At 37.8% G+C, this 19,966-nt stretch overlaps 1 protein-coding gene across 1 annotated transcript; it reads left to right on the top strand.

The window, feature by feature from the left end:
* The first annotated feature begins 12,871 nt into the window (after window positions 1–12,871).
* LOC142635380 (glycerophosphodiester phosphodiesterase GDPDL7-like) lies at window positions 12,872–19,527 on the top strand. Its single transcript, XM_075809547.1, has 11 exons — window positions 12,872–12,914; window positions 14,016–14,053; window positions 14,717–14,816; window positions 15,315–15,611; window positions 16,308–16,417; window positions 16,547–17,048; window positions 17,601–17,639; window positions 17,757–18,038; window positions 18,131–18,264; window positions 18,455–18,938; window positions 19,168–19,527. The coding sequence occupies exons 1-11, from the start codon at window positions 12,872–12,874 to the stop codon at window positions 19,464–19,466; spliced, it is 2,328 nt and encodes a 775-aa protein (XP_075665662.1). The 3' UTR covers window positions 19,467–19,527.
* The last annotated feature ends 439 nt before the right edge of the window (window positions 19,528–19,966 follow it).

The raw sequence follows: 19,966 nt of genomic DNA on the forward strand, positions 1-19,966 counted from the left end.
AGAAACTTGGTTAAGTGCAGTCCTCAGACCACAAACCTTGTGGAAATTGATGTCTTGTCATTTGTTAAACAGAACCTTAGTTATGCCGGGTCTTCGGGCCTCCTACTTTGGGAAAATTAACATTTGAAGTTACTGATCTTAAGAATCAAACAGAAACTTGGTTAAGTGCAGTCCTCGGACCACAAACCTTGTGGAAATTGATGTCTTGTCATTTGTTAAACAGAACCTTAGTTATGCCGGGTCTTCGGGCCTCCTACTTTGGGAAAATTAACATTTGAAGTTACTGATCTTAAGAATCAAACAGAAACTTGGTTAAGTGCAGTCCTCGGACCACAAACCTTGTGGAAATTGATGTCTTGTCATTTGTTAAACAGAACCTTAGTTATGCCGGGTCTTCGGGCCTCCTACTTTGGGAAAATTAACATTTGAAGTTACTGATCTTAAGAATTAAACAGAAACTTGGTTAAGTGCAGTCCTCGGACCACAAACCTTGTGGAAATTGATGTCTTGTCATTTGTTAAACAGAACCTTAGTTATGCCGGGTCTTCGGGCCTCCTACTTTGGGGAAATTAACATTTGAAGTTACTGATCTTAAGAATCAAACAGAAACTTGGTTAAATGCAGTCCTCGGACCACAAACCTTGTGGAAATTGATGTCTTGTCATTTGTTAAACAGAACCTTAGTTATGCCGGGTCCTTGGACCACCTACTTTGGACAAAATTGACATTTAAGCCAATTAATCTTAAGAACTAATGGGAAATTGTTTAAGTCTTGTCCTCGGATCACAAACTTGATTAAAGTTAATTGGTTATTGCGCCTTGAAATTAGTGCCTTACTGGTCATTAATTCGGATCTTAAGTTTTATATCTTTAAGTGTTAAGTAAATTTGTGTAAGGAATGGTCCTCGGACCTTACATCTTACTAAGAACGGTGCTATACATTACAAGGGTTTGATCGTTGTATGAGGCCTCTTCTTCTTTTTAATCAAGGCATTGTTTAAGTACCTCAAACATGTCACCTTCTGTTAAGTCTTTAATAACATGCGCATGATTATGTGAAAGTTATGATTGTGCAATCCTGGAGTTAGATTTGTTTACTCTGAGAAACCTTTGCTATGTATTAATGGGAAATTTTTACGATAAGTATAAAAAGAATAAAGTAATAACAGATGCAACACGAGTGAAAATCAAATAAAATTGTTCTTCATTAATCATTTGGACATGCATTACATATAAAGGCTGAACATGGAGAAAGAGAAGCCCTAAGCTAGGTCCTAAGCTTTTGGAGGAGGATCTTGCTGAGAAGTGCTGGTTCCCTCTGTCTCTTTCAACTCCAGCTCAAAGGAAGTCAGGACTTGCTTTCCTTTGTCTACTGTCTTCGTTGGAAGGACGTTGAGTTCCACTGTCTGGCTCAAATCCTTCTCTGCATCCCCTCCTCCTTCCTTCTCTTTGTTGGAACCTGAAGGTTCTGTAGGATCTGGAATCAGCTGTGGGACTATCGAAGGCGGCGAGGGAGAGCTGACTCAGGGGTAGGAGTAGCAGCAGGAGCCTCTTCAATCTCCTGTATCTCCAGAGGAAGCCAAATGTTCTCGGACTTCCTCAGATCCGAGGATAGAGGAACTCCAGCCGCGTTTAGGGCTTCCCCCCAAACTTTCTGACAGTACTCCCGGCACAAAGCCGCGAAGGCCTCTGTCAGCTGCTCCTCGGTGGTTGCTACCCCTTCCTCGTAGCTCGTCTGCTTGGCAGTCTGTAGAGAGCGTTGGAATGAGCTGGCTTCTTCTTTCATTAGCGCAAGCTCCTTTTCCAAATCCGAGCGTTCCCTTTGGGCTCGGGAGAGCTCGTCGTCTTTTTCGCGAAGGAGTTTGCGCTGCCCTTCTATCTGGGTCTTCATGTCTTCAAATTAGACTCCACCCCATTCTTTTCTCTCTTCAGATCAGCCACCTCCGCGACAAGCTTCTCGTTCTCAGCGAGGGCTGTGCCCAAGGACTTCTCAGTCTCCATCCTGATCTCCAGCTCAGTTCTGGCCTTCTTCCGAGTGTCTCATGAACTTCGGTTCTGAAACCTCTGAATGGCCTGTAACAAAATATGATGGATTTAGGAATAGTAAAAAACTTATGAATATTGTTAGAAGTGGAATATTTCTAAAAAGGGGGAAACTTACCAGCGCTAGGTCCCTCTTTAAAGAAAGGAATAGTTGTGGCTGGCTCATTTTTTCCAAGGTCTCCATATCCTTGGGCAGCAGAAGAGGGCGCTCCAACACTTCGGCCAAGTGGTGGGCATGGCCTTGTTGAACCGCCCTTATACTGGATTGGCGGGAGATGGGAGCACCGTCCAATCTTAAGTCGGGGGACCGAGTGACCGGTGCTCGGCGCACTTCGGCCTTATCCCGATCTCCCCACTCTCGGCGGCGGGCCCTGCCCTTGCCTTTGTCCGGCTCCTGGCTGGCCGTTGGGGGTTGTTGTCGTGGTTTTTTGGGGTCCTTGCTGATCGTCCCCTCAGTATCCCCTTTTCTCTTCTTCTTGGGATCCTCGGCTGGAAGTTTTGGCTCAGTTGGAGGAGGGGGAGGTGGCAAAGATGGGGGAACTTGGGACGCCCCCGTCTTCTTCCCGACGACCTTTACACCTCTCTTGGTTAGGAGATCCTGCATCCTATCCATATCTTCCTCGGATCCGTCTTCTAGTCGGGCAACTATGAACCCTGCAATTTCAGAGGCCTCGGTGGCTTCTTCCTCCTCGTCAGAAAGTACGACGAACTGAGTCCCTTGATGTCTTTCGGTGTCTTCGAGTTGGAATTGATCTATCTCATCATCTAACGTATGCGAGGAAGACACCTGCTCTTCCGGAACAACAGTCGCCTGAGAATGCACGGCGAGGGGGGTTGCCGCAATGGGCTGTCCGTATAAAACGGTGTCAGGGGCGTCAGGGAGATCGTGGTCGTCCAAAAAATGGGGCCGGGCTACGTTTATCTTCCTTCGCCTTCAGTCACCGGCTACTATGGCGTTTTCTATCTCCTGGAAGTCCGAGGAGATGGGTGTGTATCCTAGGATCGGATGAGCCGCTCGAGTTGTAGGTCCTCGACGACAAATACCTCGGAGCGCGATGTACCCGTTAAGATGCACGCGTTACGGTGGCTTAAGCGCGTGGGCGCACGTGTCGACTTATGCGAAGGAAGACACCAAATCAGACTAATATGGTCGGATTCATACAATACATGATGAACCTAAATAAACGTGAATGCATGTAAGTGTGTATTTTTGTCAATATTAGAGGAGTTTGTGCGGGGGAAGGAAGGCTAATCCTAAGGTGTCGCACTGGATCTCCCCACTCAGCGGGGGCGATGGAGGCCGTCGTGCCGGTTCCCGAGAGATGATCGGGTAGTCATCCTTCATGCCTTTGTTGGATTTGGGCGGACGGAGATTAGCCTAACGACACCTTTGGAGCGAGACTTAATGTAATAACCTACTTTGGAAAGTTTATGGGACTCGTACAGAAAGACAACATCGTGCCAGGTGAGGTTTAAACCCATCTGCTCGTTTAGAGCATCGACACTACCCAAAACTCTAAAAACGTTTGGGAGGCATTGATCGGGGCACAAACGGTGGTTGCGAAGGTACTCCCTAGTTACAGGCCTCATTGGGAGGGTCATCCCACCTTCTATAAAGGCTATCATTGGGATGATAACCTCTCCCTCCTTTCTAGAACCGGCCACGGCTTCTGCCGGGCAGTATTTCAAACCTACATCGCCGGGAATGTAGTACTTGGCTCTAAAGCCTTCCATTCCAGCGGCGGTATCAACTAGACACTTAAATCTACCCATCAGAAAAGAATGAAAGGCTAAACTCTAAAGGGGAGAATGTTTACAAGGATAGCCGAGGACTATATCCGAGGAGAAAAGGTTAAAGAGAGAGAGAGTAAGAACTTACAAAGATAAAGGTGTGCAAATTTCCACGGTTTTCTGCAGGTAAAGTATGATTGCTGATGTTTTGATGGGATTAGCCCCTGGGAAATTAAATGAAGGCGCAGGTTCCCGAAGCGTCACGATGTGCGGAAAAGTGGCCTCGAAATTATGTTTATCCCGCCCAAATTTTCGTGGAGTAACGAGGACCGTTGGATACCCATCTCGCCGTTGAACGTGGAAGACAAAGTGTGGCTTACAGTCATAAATGCGCGCGTTTTTGAAAATAAAACCGCCAGGTGGCATCTTCTGGGACGCGAAACGATTTCTGCACGTGTAATCACTCACAAAGTGTGTAAAGTGGGTTCTCGTCAGTTCAAAACCCTATTTTTCTCCTTGGACGTTGAAAATTAGTGTTTTGAGGGGCTATTGTGGGGAGTAAAAAGACCCTGATGGAGATATGGGCCTTTGGGCCGTGCTAAGGGAGGCCGACCTGCTCTTGAATTTAGAACTTGTTAGTACTACGAGCCGGCCCATACGCCGAGGATCCGAGGATCCAGCCGAGGGTGAATTTCTCTTCGGACGGACACCGGAGAATCTGGGACTTCATGATAAACGTTAGGCAATGACATGGTTAAAACCAGTGGACAAAGGGGGTAAACCCTTGAATGTCCTGGAAGCACCGATGTAAGAGAAACACCAAGGATAAAGGCTGTCACCTCCACTTTAAAGACCCTGCACCTACCACCCTGGCCGCATTAATGGGGAAATGACACCTGAACAGTGGAAGGGAAACTTCTGGTTACTATTCAAAGGCACTGAGAAAAGAAATATCTAGGCTAAGGGGGAGTTTGGGGCAACACGTGTACAAAGCATCAAAAAGAAGAGTATTTAAGGAGCAACTTAGAACAGAAATGGGGATCCCTTCTTTGTAACCTAAAGGAAAGAGAAAAAGAGAAAGAGAAATAATATAATAACAGTTCTCGGCTTACGTCCGAGCAGGTTGACTTACAGTATTCCCTGTTGTTTTCAAGTGTTTATAATCTTTGGCTTGTCATTTAATCCTCAAACACTTCTAACCTGGGTTTCAAGCCCACACTCTACAAATTACATTGTTTAAGGCTCATTGGGCCTGAGCCCGTAACTGTTCTTAGGGCCAGGTGCAATTGTGCACTTACAAACTTATTGTGGGATAAAGTTGTTTTTCAAAATAAATTAGTAAAAAATAATTTTTAAAAATAAGTCATACTTTTTATGTTGACTAAAAATATTCTTTGACTTATTTTTTTTGCTGCTACCAAATATTAGAAAATATGGAAAACTATCTTTACATAAGATTTTCCACCGAAACAAACAAAGTGTTTGTTTAGTTATCAAGAATTTGGAAGGCATCCCATAAAATAAAAATTAGAAGGAAAAAGAAAGAGGCAAAAAAGAAAAAGAAAAAGAAATATATATATATATATATATATATTTATATATAACAAACCAAAAATGCCACTTAAGTGCCTTTGTTAACATTGTTAAATATTGTTATTGTTATTAAGTAACACAACCAATTTGTTAGCTGCCCAGAGGCTTGTAGGTTTTATTAAAAAAGAAAAAGGCATTTTGTAGTTTGATTGGTATCTTTTGATGTTTTCAAGAAACAGTTAAGATTCAAATGTCCATTCACATTAAAACTTATTTATAAAGAATAAGGCTAATTAACACAAAACAATCTGAGTTCCAAAAAGAAACCGCCTTTAAAAAGTTGAGGAATTTAAAGTTTTAGTCTAGTTTCATCGTCTTCTAGGACATATATTCTTGCTTTTTAAAGAGTAAGGGCCGTTTAATTCATTAAACGGACACGAATCAAAGTGAAATATTCATCTTTCCTTATCCCATATTAGGATGAAGTGGGAGTAGAGGGAAAGGTAACCGAATTAGTAATTTAGTATATTTGAGTCTTCTTTCCTTCTACTCCTCTCCTTTCCCTTCATTTCAAATGCTACATTGATTTATGGAATAGGAATCATCTTTTATCAATCTCCAAAGAATCATATTCTACTTGAGTTGTCAAAACATGCATCTAACTGAATAACTAACGTTTATTCAATCGGAATTTAGCACTCTCGTATTCTTTCCAATTTGTGATAGTATTAAGGATTTCTAAGGCTATTATATTTTTTGCCATGATTTGATTCTCTCTCTCTCTCTCTCTCTCAAAATAAATCGCATTGATATGTGGGAGTGTTCTATCCCATTTGCTCAAATCAGGCACTACCAAGTAATGCAAGTGGTATTCTCAAAAAAAAAAAAAAAAAAAGTAATGCAAGTGGCACTTTGAATACACGTGTAAACCCTATTACAAAACAGAATTGGAAGAAAAATGAAAAATGAATTCATTGATTTGATTACAGTTACAACTTCTATATATATACAACAAGAGAAAGGAAATTATTACTAACTAACTCATAACAGATAAATATAGCTATACTACTTGTAGTTCTCATACAGTACAAAGCTATACGACATGTAGATTAAGTCTCATTTGATTCTTCAATTTTATCTTCGCTCAATTTCTTCTTCTTCGTAGACTTGCTCCTAACAGACTCTGCAACTGCAACTGATCTTGATTTGTTATTTTTACACTCCCCCTCAAGATGAAGTGGGGAATGCACATTCAACATATTCATCTTGGATAGCAGCTTGTGAAACTGATGTGCACTGAGTGCCTTTGTAAGCAAATCAGCAAGCTGTGATTGAGTCCTAATGTGCAGCAACCTTATTACTCCTTGAACCATTTTGTCTCTCACGACATGGCAGTCAATCTCTATGTGTTTTGTGCGCTCATGGAACACTGGATTGGCTGCAATGTGGAGAGCAGACTGACTGTCACTGAATAATAATGCAGCCTTAGGGTAATCAACTTGTATATCTCTTAGTAAACTAAGAATCCACACGATCTCACACACTGCTACTGCCATAGAACGATACTCAGCTTCTGCAGATGACCTATTAAGTGTGTTTTGTTTCTTAGACTTCCAAGAAACTAATGAATCCCCCAAGAACATGCAATAACCAGTTACTGACCTTCTTGTATCAGGGCAAGCAGCCCAATCTGAATCAGTAAAGCCTTTAAGATGTAATTCATATGCACTTGAGAACAATAACCCTTGTCCTGGACTACCTTTGAGGTACTGCAACACCCTATTTGCTGCAGCCTGATGTCGTTTCCGAGGCTTGAACATAAATTGGCTCAATTTATGAACAGCAAAGGTTATATCAGGTCTTGTGATTGTAAGGTACAAGAGCCTGCCCACCAACCTTCTATAAAAGCTTGGATTTGTCAACAATTCACCTTGGTACTTACTTAACTTCAGGTTGTGCTCCATGGGGGTTTTGGCTGGTTTACAACCTAGCAAACCTTCATCATTTATCAATTCCAGAGTGTATTTTCTTTGACACAAATGGATGCCTTTCTGTGATCTAGCTATCTTAAGCCCAAGGAAAAACTTCAAATCTCCAAGGTCTTTTAGTTTAAACTGCTGATCTAGAAGAATCTTCAGTTTTGCCACAGACTTAGGATTATCACTTGCAATCAAAATATCATCTACATACACCAATAAAGCAATGAAAGACTCTGGTGTTTTCTTGGTGAACAAAGAATAATCTGCCTTAGACTGCCTGAATCCCAACCTCAATAAAGCAGCAGAGAACTTTGCAAACCATTGTCGTGAGGCTTGCTTAAGACCATAGAGAGACTTTTGTAATTTACAAACTACCTCCCCCTTGCTATGGAAGCCAGGTGGTAAAGTCATAAACACTTCCTCATGTAAATCACCATACAGGAAAGCATTATTGACATCAAGTTGGGAAAGAGACCACCCTTTCACAGCAGTAACAACCAACAAACATTTCACAAAAACAAACTTTGCAACGGGGGAGAAAGTTTCTAAATAATCAAGGCCTTCCTTTTGAGAATAACCCTTGGCAACCAACCTAGCCTTGAACCTCTCCACAGTACCATCAGCGTTATACTTCACCCTATACACCCACTTACAACCTATGGCTTTCTTACCAGGTGGTAAAGGCTCAAGAGACCAAGTATTATTAGCCTCTAAGGCCTTAATCTCACTAGCCATAGCCTCCCTCCATTTAGGATCAAGAGCAGCCTCATCATAATGCTTGGGTTCAACTATAGAAGAAATGGCAGGTGGAGCTATAGTAGAGACCTAATTGCAGTGATAAGCTTGTAAATAAGTTCGTTTAGAAGAAGTCCTAGTGGATCTCCTAATAGGATTTCTAAGAGGAGGAGTTAGGACAACTGGCTCAGCATTAGGCATAGCAGCAGGCACAATTGCTGGCTCAATAATAGGCTCAATAGGAGGCACAATAGCTGGCTCAGCAGCAGCAGGGAACTCAACAATGGGCTTCACAATGGACACAGGAGCTGAAGGAACATCAGAAGTTGAAGCTGATGCAGGCATGACAGGGGAAGAAGGGTGACTAGAACCAATAAAAGAACAAGGCTCAAAAAAGAAAGGATTAGTGGTGGGAAGAGGCTAAGATGGAACAGAAGGAGAAGAAGATTTAGAAAGGAAAGGAAAGTAGTCTCATGAAAAATGACATCTCTAGAGATGAAAATGCATCTAGACTTTAATTCTAAAAGTTTGTACCCTTTGATGTTATAAGGGTAACCAATAAAAACACATTCTCTAGCTCCAGGATCAAACTTAGGTCTATGGGCAGCAATGGTTGAAGCAAAGCATAGACAGCCAAAAGACCTAAGAAAAGAGTAAGATGGAGGTTTGTGATAAAGAAGTTCAAAGGGGGTTTTATTATGTAAAACAGAAGAGGGAAGCCTATTGATTAAGAAAACTGCAGTTAGAATGCATTCACCCTAATATGATATAGGTAAATTAGACTGAACCTTCAAAGCTCTAGCAGTTGAAAGTATATGTTGATGCTTTCTCTCCACAACAGAATTTTGTTGTGGAGTATAAGCACAACTCTTTTGATGCAAAATGCTATGAGCAGAAAAGAATTCAGGCATATTAAATTCAGGGGCATTGTCTGATCTTATGATCTTGATACAAGCATTAAACTTAGTCTTAACCATTGCATGAAAAGAAAGTAGGATTGGTCTGACATCAGATTTGGATTTCAAAAGAAACACCCAAGTAGAACGAGTGGCATCATCAACAATGGTTAAAAAATATCTATAACCATCATAAGTAACAACAAAATAAGGACCCCATACATCAATATGAAGAAGATCAAAAGGAAACTTGGGAATTTCATTATGAGTGGGAAATGGTAATCTTTTCTGTTTAGCCAAAGGGCAAACAGTACAAACATCATCACAAGATTGTAAAAAGGAAGGTAAAGCATCCTTAATGGGCAACAATTTATTATAAGAGGGATGGTCTAACCTAGAATGCCACAACTTTGACATATCAACAACAGAATTGACAATAAGAGTAGACTTGGTGTGAGAAAAACACTGAGACAATGAAGGCTGTTTGGATGAAATGATGCATCTCACTCACTCCAATCGTCCTCCAGCAGGTAAGGTCCTAAATGAAACAGAATTGAGATAGAAAAACAAGACAAAAAGGAAGTTGTTTTGTGAGTTTGCTGACTGACAAAAGGTTAAAAGTAAAACTAGGAACACAAAGAACATTGTGAAGAGTAAATTGAGCAGAAAGTTGTATTGTACCAACATGTGTGACAGTAGCAGACTCACCATTTGGCAAGTTAACAACACAATGAGAGATAGAAGTGATTGAGGTCAACATAGAAACTGAACAAACTATATGGTCTAAAGCCCTAATGTCAATGACCCAAACATGATTCTCAAAAGCTGTTCTATTTATGACCTTAGCAGAAAAAATGGAATGCTTGGAATTAAACACACCATGAGGCAAAATGTCAATACCTGATAGAGGTGTGATGGCTGGAGAAGTAAAAGAAACATTGTTAGCCATAACAACTGAATTTTGAGATTCTTGAGGTGAAGCTCCAATCATAGCAAGAATCTTCTGATATTGATCTGAAGTGAAAGGAAACGGAATCTGTGGCTGTACATGAAGAGATGAATCTTGGGAATCAAGGTGAACAGAAACTTGATTAGCCAAAGAAGCTTTGCCTTTGGCTTTGTAACCAGGAGGATATTCGTGAAGTTTGCAACATTTCTCCATAGTATGACCTTGCAAACCACAGTGACTACAGATGGGCCTTTCCTTGCCTTTACCCTTGTTGTTCTTGGAACCAATCTTAGCTGCAAGAGCAGTAGACTCCACAAAAGGTCCACATGCCCTTCCTATTGACCTTTGCCTCTCTTCTTGGATCAGTAATGAATACACCTTGTTGATAGGAGGAAGAGGACCCATCAACAAAACCTTACCTCTAATCTGTGCAAAAGATTCATTCAATCCAATAAGTAATTGCAGAACTGATTCTTGATGTTGGAGATCAGCAATCTTATCATTGACATAGCAAGTGCACTTTCCACATGAGCAATAAGGAAAAGAACTGAAATTCTGAATTTCATCCCACAGAATGGTGAGCTGAGTGAAGTAATCACTCACAGAAAAATCACCTTGAGAAATACTAGCCAAATCCTTCTGCAATTGAAACACTCTAGGTCCATTGCCTTGAGAAAACATGTCCTTCAAAGTCTTCCAAACCTCCATTGCAATCTTGCGATAAGTCATACTTGCAGCAATTTTGGGGGAAACAGAATTGAGAATCCAGGTCACAACTATGTTGTTGCAACGATTCCATGCTTGCACAAGGATTGGAATTTTCGCCATTGTTGGAGTGAGAATCGTAGTTCCATCTATGAAACCGAGCTTACTCTTAACACTTAGGGCTCTCTCCATCGATCTTGCCCAGGTCGAGTAATTATCCCCACCAATCAGAGGTTGGGACACCAAAACAGCACCAGGATTCTCCGCGTGGTGCAAGAAAAAGGGATGAGATTCATCAATGGTGATCGATGAACTCAAAGAATCCGAATTCGCCATATCAATTGCGAGAAAGCAAGAAAATTTTCTCAGGAAAGTTTCTCAAGATTGATGAGAAAACAAGAAGACGTCTCAAAATCTCAAAACCAAGAACAAGAAGATCTCCCAAGAAAGTTTCTCAAAATCGAAGAGAAAGGGAGAGATTTTCTCGGGAAAATTTTCTGATTTGGAGGGAAAAGAGACGTCTAGAATCAAGGAAAAGAAAAAGCTAGGAAATCAGTGAAACTGTGCTAGCTGCTCTGATACCATATTACAAAACATAATTGGAAGAAAAATGAAAAATGAATTCATTGATTTGATTACAGTTACAACTTCTATATATATACAACAAGAGAAAGGAAATTATTACTAACTAACTCATAACAGATAAACATAGCTATAGTACTTGTAGTTCTCATACAATACAATGCTATACGACATGTAGCTTAAGTCTCATTTGATTCTTCAATTCTATCTTCACTCAATTTCTTCTTCTTCGTAGACTTGCTCCTAACAGACTCTACTGCAACTGATCTTGATTTGTTATCTTTACAAACCCCACATAAAGTGAGCTTGAAAGTAAGCTATAAGTCTCGTGGACTAAAGGGAAGAAATTGGAGTCACCACTTGGTTTTACAATCCAATAATTGGCTTTTGACCTCTAAAGTCAAAGTCCAACATTTCTAAGTTCGGACTTCGGGGGTTCTTTTTTATTTTTTTGAAAGAAGTTTGGAGTTGAGATATAAGGATAGAGAATGTATTAAACACCCACATTGTTTGATCCAAAGATCATTTTTATTATTGTCACATGGTCATTTTCAATCGAAAGTCTAGTAAAATTAAGAAGAAAACCCTAGCTTATTCATATATTTAAAAATAATAAACATTTCACAAACCACTAGAAAAAGAGAAAACAAAAACAAACAAACAAAAATGAAAAGCACAAAAGAAGAGTTTAATCCCCCTTTTTTTTATAGAGAAAATCTGTGAGACAGATTATACTATTTAAGGGTAGCTAGAGTTCGCTTTTTTGATCGATCTTCTTCTGAGTGTAGTAAGGCCTATTTGGATTTAGGTAGTGCATGTTTTGCAAATTGTGACTCAAGGATCGTCCTCAAAAACTAAGGGGTTCAAATTGACTAGATCGACCGGTTTGGCTAATTCAAAACCGAGACCTAGTCTAGTCCAGCCCACATTAGAAAGCAAAAAAAAAAAAAAGTTAAATTAAGTCAAAATAGATCAAATTGACAATTCAATTTTAACCAAAACCAATTCTGATTCCAGAGTTAAACCACTTTTAATTACTAATTTTTATAAACTTATCCAAGACCAAACCCAAAAAAATAAAAAATAAAAAATAAAATGGCAGCCCCACACAAAAGCTAGCCTAAACATAATTTAAAAATAAAAAATAAGACCAAATGTCTAAAGCATTCACTTTTATGTAGGTTGAGATTGTGTTCAACGCATCAATTGCACCGGATACATTAAAATGCAGACACAAATTCATATCTCAACGTGTCCAATGCATTAATGCGCTAAGCATAAGTCATGTCCTTTTATGTGATTTGTGAAAGGTTGTGATGATAGGTAACATTACCTCAAACTCCCTCCGTATTACTTTTAGAGGGCGTTTGGATAGCGCAAACGCGCGTCCAAGTTTTTTTTTTTTTTTTTTACGTGTGTTTGTTACTGTTCATTGGCCATGAACAGTGATTTTAGGCCAATGAACAGTAAATTTTGGCATGAACAGTATTTTTTATCCATTTAAAAATTATTTTACTACAGTGTTTTCAGTTTTTAGTTTTCAGCAATAAGTTCTATCCAAACAGACCCTTAATGTGCGTCACTTGCCACCATCACAACAAGACTTGTACACTTAGCCTAACATTAACATAAATAAATAACTAAATAAATAGTCAAACACAAAATTCAATATTGACCTAAAGAATGGTAGGAACATATAAAAGCTAACCCGTACATTCATGTTTGAAATTCTTGAAGGAGTGAGTAACATTCAAAGAGGAGGTAGTCTAACATATATCCTCTTTCCTTTTTCTAATGTACGACTTAAAAAATCTTTATCACAAAACAACCAGTACCATATTTAAAAAATAAAATGATATTAAGATTGCCTTTAACAAATGTCCCACGTTTAGAATTTACATGATAATCAATAAGAGGTAATTTTTATAAATTTCTTCTAAGGATCTTTGTGAAAAAATGTAAGGAGTTAGGACATCCCAAGATAAAATGTAAAACCATGTATTTATTCTATTTAATTATATCAACCTGAAAACTCTTCCCTTTTTTATTCTTTGTGGAGTTTGGTTTTTACAGTCATCGAATTAATCTATTAAAAAAAATAGATAAGCTATCACTGGGACAAAATTGAACTCCGAACATCAACCTTATAGATTTGTATCAAATCTTTAATGGTAAGTTGTTAACAGTTTTAATTTAAACCTACAATTTAAATTACTTTTCTAGCTCACTAATAACAATCGGTAACAACTTACTACTTAAAATTATTATTAATTCTAATTTAAAATCTACCACTGAAATTATTTTTTCGCTCACCAATAATAGCAAATAAAAACCTGTTACTCAAGATTTGTTATCATGCATTTATAGCATTTATCAAATATATCTTTCACTTGGTTACTCAAAAACTAGCAAAAACAAATCCACATTTAACCATGAGGAAATTGCGGCAAAGGCCCTAACCAGTCACCAGACATTAGACTCATTTACACAATGTTTAGGGGTTTTATTAATAAATATATTTTAAAAAAACCGTTTAAGCCGTTAAGGTTTTGAGCTGTCTCTTCTCCCGCGAAACAACACGTAAAAACAACTTTAGTCTCTAAAAAGGAGGAACAAGAATAGCAAATTAATAAGGACTTCAGAGCAAAAACGGGTCGACCTCCTTTACAGATCAAATCCTAGCCAAAAAAAGCTATTAATTCGGGAACTGTATAGGAGTTTTTAGAATCAAGAATATAATTACTTTGAGAAGTAAAAATTCTCTTAAATTATTCATGTTATTTTTTACCTCCTCTCCTCTCTTCTAATTCTATTACATAATTATTACATTCCCTTGAGAGTTTTTCCTTTGAAACTTGACAGGGAATGTTTGTTTCCTCCATATAATCTACGGCATTCAAGTAAGTTCAACTGGGTTTGCTTTACATTGTTTTGTTTTTCATGTCTCTCTTTTTTTTGTTTATTTAATTTTTGTTAATTAATGTGCTTATAAAAAAATTTGTTAACTAATTTTGATCAGGCCTTAAACAAAAGGAAACCAAGAATGAAATTAAAAGGGGAAACATGTGTTTTTGAATTAAATAAACATTTGTTAATTAATGTGTTTTTGAATGATGGAATTTAGATATATTCAATTTTTTTTTTTTGGTTGAAGTTTTGGTGTTTTGAATATTTTTAGTCCATCTAATATAGGGGAAACATGTAAGATATTGATGCATTGTGGTGTTGAATCTTTGAGATGAAATAAATATTGGAGCTGAATTATCAGAGGTGATATTATCCACCATAATCTTTGTGGGGATTTTCTGAAGCCAATAAATAAACTTAAACAGAAGTAATTAAAACTGACTGCATTAATATGTAATAAACGTTGAACGTTACTATTAAGGATGCTAAATTAACGTCCTTGTGTTGTAACAAACAAATTTACTCTACCAACTTGTGAAAATGTAATGTGTTAGTCATTATCATATCATTTTCTTTTTCTTTTTTTCTTTTCTTGTTTTTTGTCTTTCTTTACGATGTTGTTCATTCATCAACTCTAACTTTTGGATCTATGACAGAATCAGAACAAGATGATCAGGTGCTTGTTTTTCATATCCTTGTTGATACATTCAGCTTTAGGGCAGAATTCTACAGCAAAGAAATGGCTGACTTTAAGTGGTAAGGATTTGATTGTTACGAATTCTCTTATTTGATTTTGGTGCTATGTTTTAAAAAAATATATAGAAAAAGCTACAATCTAAGAAAGAAGAAAAGGAACAATCCAGTAATAGGAACAGGATCAATGTGGCAAGTTCCAAGATCTGTGTTTCTAGAAAATGAAGGATCTTTGTAATTGCAAAATTCATCTTTGAGGCTCAACTAATCAATGGCTGTAGCAACTTGCATAAATTTGAAAAAAGAAAAAGGGATCTTTACTAATTAAATTGAAAACAGTATGTTTTTATTGTGAAGAATGGCAAAAGTTATGTTACCACCCCAAGACTTTTAGACAAAGTTATGTTTCTAAGAAAGCGGGGTTGGAACCAAGACATATCTCTTGGAAACGCTAGAAAATGTCATTTGATTTAAAACTCATTGGTTATGCTCAATATCATGCATATTTATATAGTTCATACCAGGTTGAATTTGTGATACATTCTGTGATTCTTTTACCAGGTAAACGGCCCCTTGTGATAGCGAGAGGCGGGTTCACAGGAATGTTTCCTGAGTCCAGCTCGTTTGCAAATCAAATGACACAGACTTTAAGTTTGCCAGATACGGCTACGCTCTGCAATCTACAACTAACAAAAGATGGCATCGGTATATGCCTCTCGGGTGTCACACTTGATAATTCAACAAATATAAACCTTGTATTCCCAAAAGAAAAAAAGAACTACACTGTCAATGGAAAGGAAGTGTCGGGGTGGTTTTCTTTGGATTATACAAGTGATCAGCTCTTCAACAATATATCATGCAAGTCTCCAAACACCTTGACTTTCTCCTATTTCCTTGTATGATAATAATGGGGGGTTTAGCTTCTGGTACTTCCTTTTTAGTAACATAGTTTATATAGATGATGCATATCACATTATCCTAGTTTTAATCAGTCTTTTTTTGAACAACTGCTTAGAATGGAGGAAACGTTATCATTGAAATAACATCATTTTCATCTAAGTCTATCACTAACGCCATTTTTTTTATGCACCAATAACATGTCATGTTGGAACTTAGAAGTTGTGAAAAATGTTTGTACCTGTTATTAGCAATATGTGATTAAATAATTAAATATACTATTTTTCAATTGTTTAAACTTTTGAGACAATATGTAATTTAACACTTAGTACTTATTGAAAAAGAAATTCAAATTTACAATTACTTTTTGCAATTCCTCCTAACAAGTCAAATCTACTTCACACTGTCCACGCTATGCAGAAACACAATTACTACAATTGATGGCTTTTTCAGAAGTAGGAAGAATCAACAGAAAAACAGAATACATAATATCTTTCATAATGAATCAAATGAAAAGCTTGTAGCAATAAAGAACTTGATCTATAGCTTCAAAAGTGACCTTTTTAAAAAAATTCTATATATATATATATATATATATATATATATATATATATATATATATTTATATATTTGCTTTGTGATGATCTTTTTTAACAGTGGTTCAGAATGTACTCTCTCGATCAAGTATGTTCGATTCGCTAGCACCTATATCTACTGTTGAAGATGTCACAGGAATTAAACCGGCCCAGTTTTGGTTGAATGTTCAGGTCTCTCTCTAAACTAATTATTGGTAACCTATTTCCTTTAGGGAATGAAAATTCTCTCTTTCATTCAAACATGAAATCCACAAGCATCATTCATTATTTTCTAAAATAGCTTTTGTGTTTGGTATGCAGTATGATACATTCTACACCCAACACAAACACAGCCCAGCAACATATGTTCAAAGGGCATTGAGATTTATAGGTATCAATTACATTTCATCTCCTGAGATTGGTTTCTTGAAGAGCATGGTTGGGAAAGTGAACAAAGACAAGACAAAGCTCATCTTCCAGGTCCTCGGTGCAGATGAGATTGAACCTACAACCAACAAAAAGTACAGTTCACTGCTGGAGGATCTTGCCTCCATCAAGTCATATGCATCTGGGATCCTTGTCCCCAAAGAATATATATTGCCAGTTAAGGCAGACAAGTATTTGGGGGCTCCTACTACCCTTGTATCTGATGCTCATAAACAAGGACTAGAAGTATATGCTTCTGGTTTTTCAAATGATTTAATCTCAAGCTATAATTATAGCTATGATCCATCACAGGAATACCTACATTTTATTGATAATTCTCAGTTCTCTGTTGACGGGGTGCTTACTGATTTCCCACCTACAGCATCAGAAGCCATTGGTGAGGACCAACTATCATATGCCATCAATATATTTTTCAACCCCATTTTCTTTAAAGTGCTATACAAACCCAATACTAAATCTAGAGTGCGATTGAATGTAGCTTTTTGTTGGAAGTTGGTTAAAGTATAGTTGTACTTGGAAAAGGCAAGGTTTTAAAAACCTATACATTAGTAAATAAGTTAAAAAGCTAAAAAGAAAATGTTGTTATTAAACAGACAAATAATATATATATATATATATATATATATATATATATATATATGTTGGTTAAAGTATAGTTGTGCTTGGAAAAGGCAAGGTTTTAAAAACCTATACATTAGTAAATAAGTTAAAAAGCTAAAAAGAAAATGTTGTTACTAAACAGACAAATAATATATATATATATATATATATATATATATATATATATATATATATTTCCAGAAGATATTTACTCATCAAAATTTAAAATCCAGTGATGGTAATTCAAATCACTAGAGCAGGATATAAATTGTTATTCTAATGTTTTTTCGGTTCTGATCTGACCCTGCCTTTGCTCTTTCTGCTGTAGGATGCTTTGCCAATAACAAGCAGGTTAAGCCAGCCAAAGGTGTGATACTTATCTTAAATCTTTCTCTAAGCACATGCTACAGCCTTTAAAAGTTTATAGATAAGTTAAAGGAAGAACAAGCTTTGATTTTGCAAAAACTATTTTGTGCCTTTTCAGGAAATCCTTTGATCATAACTAAAAATGGAGCAAGTGGGATTTACCCTGGCGCCACTGATCTTGCTTATCAACGAGCAGTGGATGATGGCGCGGACATAATAGACTGCTCAGTTCAAATGTCAAAAGATGGAGTCGCCTTCTGCTTGGATTCAGCGGACCTTATGGGAGCAACCACAGTGATAACTTCTTTCATTTCTAGGTCAACTGTTGTCCAAGAAATTCAACCTAATGCTGGAGTTTTTTCATTTGATCTCACATGGAGCGAGATTCAAACCTTGAAACGTAAACTTCTTCTGAACTTTTTTGTACTCTCTCAAATTTCAAGTTTTACAAGCTTTTGATACCACTTACACTTGAAAACTTTCATATTGCAGCTCAAATAACTACTGTTTTCAAGGACTTCCCAAGAAACCCAGCATATAAGAATTCTGGTAAATTTGTGACCCTTGCTGAATTTCTGGAGTTTGCTAAAGCAAAGGGAGCTTCTGGAATTTTGATCAACATTCAGGTAAGCTTCTTTTTTCCCTTTTGAGAAATTTTTTATTCTGCTCTAACTATAGGCTTCTTCATAAGCATCATTGCTCATTAATACACCTCAATCCAAAGCCATGTATATATATATGTAGCCTATTCCCTATCATGCTTCAACTCTAGTTCTATTTATATATTTTATACCAACACCTACCTGTCTTTCTCAGAATGCTGCCTACTTAGCATCAAAGAAGGGGCTTGACATTGTAGGTTCTGTAACCACTGCCTTGAGCAATGCCACCTTTGACAAGCAATCCACCCAATCAGTCCTGATCCAATCCGATGACACTTCAGTGTTGTCCAAGTTTAAAAGTGTTCCAGCTTACCAAAGGGTGCTGTATATCGAAGACAAAGTAGGTGACGCACCCAAACAGTCGGTGGAGGAAATCAAGAAGTATGCTGATGCAGTTGCCATAACAAGAGCAACCATCATCGAAGTTACAGATTACTTCACCACGGATTTCACAAGTGTTGTTGAGGAGTTTCAGAAAGCAAATATCTCGGTCTATGTCTATGTTTTGAGGAACGAGTACATCACACTCGCATTTGACTATTTCTCAGATCCTATTGTGGAGATTGCTACTTTTGTTACTGGAATCGGAGTTGATGGGATCATAACTGAGTTCCCAGGAACTGCCAGTAATTATATCAGTATGTGCTCCTACAACCTTAAATTCTATTCATTTCATTCCATCTTCATTTGGGGGACCTAGAGTTTCTCACAAATGCATCTTTATACCACTGGGTCGTGTGGCTAGTGGGTGCTAGTAAATAATGTAATTCTATATGCAATACGAAGGTATATCATGCATTGGAGATACACATTTTCCCACTGATGGTGCATGCAATGCTTAACATATTACCATTTTTGGTATTGCAGGAAGCCCATGTACCAATACGGATAAACCCGAATACAACATCCTACCAGTTGCACCTGGTTCTTTGTTAGGCTTGGCACCCCCTGAAGTACAGCCACCGGCAGAGGCACCACTTCCACCGCTGGATTCTGCAGATGTTGTTGACCCACCTCTTCCTCCTGTGGCCAACATCAGTACTGCTAGTTCACCTGTTGCTGAGGCACCTCCTCCAAGTGCAAGTATATCATTTGCCAATGTTGCTAAGATGGATCTTTCTCTGATGGCAATCATGGTTCTTAGTTTACTATCTATGTTAAACTAAAGATGATGATCAATTTTTAGTCTGGCATGTGCCTGTAACTTTCAGTTTCTCCCAGCTTATTTTGGGTTTTTTTACTATCTTGAGTCTATACTGTAGTAAATATTGACTGACATTTAGCTCATACCATAAGATAAGAGATTGATTTCAATGGAAAATATTTATATCCATTTTTTATCCACATTTTCTCCAATAACTGTGTTGGGTTTTAGACAATAAAAAGTCGTACCAAGTGCACAAATTTTCACTTTTGTGCGGATTTGAGAGAGGTGATTAATATGCAAACTTACTTATACCAATATTTTGGAGGGATTGATTAATGTCAGGCATTTGACCCTTTTTCATTTCACTTCTGAACCAAATCAGTGAATTCACCCATGTCACTTAGGTTGTTGATATTGATAGATCCTAATTTCTGTACTTCCTCTACTTAGCTTTCAAACCCTCAATTAATTGGACCCCCGGCTCACTATGTATAAAGTGCAATTGTTCTCTAATTACAC

The sequence above is a fragment of the Castanea sativa genome, chromosome 1 (genome assembly GCF_040712315.1).
Source record: "Castanea sativa cultivar Marrone di Chiusa Pesio chromosome 1, ASM4071231v1".
NCBI classification, from domain to species: Eukaryota; Viridiplantae; Streptophyta; class Magnoliopsida; order Fagales; family Fagaceae; genus Castanea; species Castanea sativa.

Bases quoted from the DNA above. Each gene is read 5' to 3' on its own strand.
- LOC142635380 (XM_075809547.1), top strand. From the start codon at position 12,872: ATGTTTGAAATTCTTGAAGGAGTGAGTAACATTCAAAGAGGAG. The intron at 14,054-14,716 runs GTAAGTTCAACT...GATCTATGACAG, and splicing joins ATATAATCTACGGCATTCAA to AATCAGAACAAGATGATCAG. The intron at 15,612-16,307 runs GCAAGTCTCCAA...CTTTTTTAACAG, and splicing joins GCTCTTCAACAATATATCAT to TGGTTCAGAATGTACTCTCT.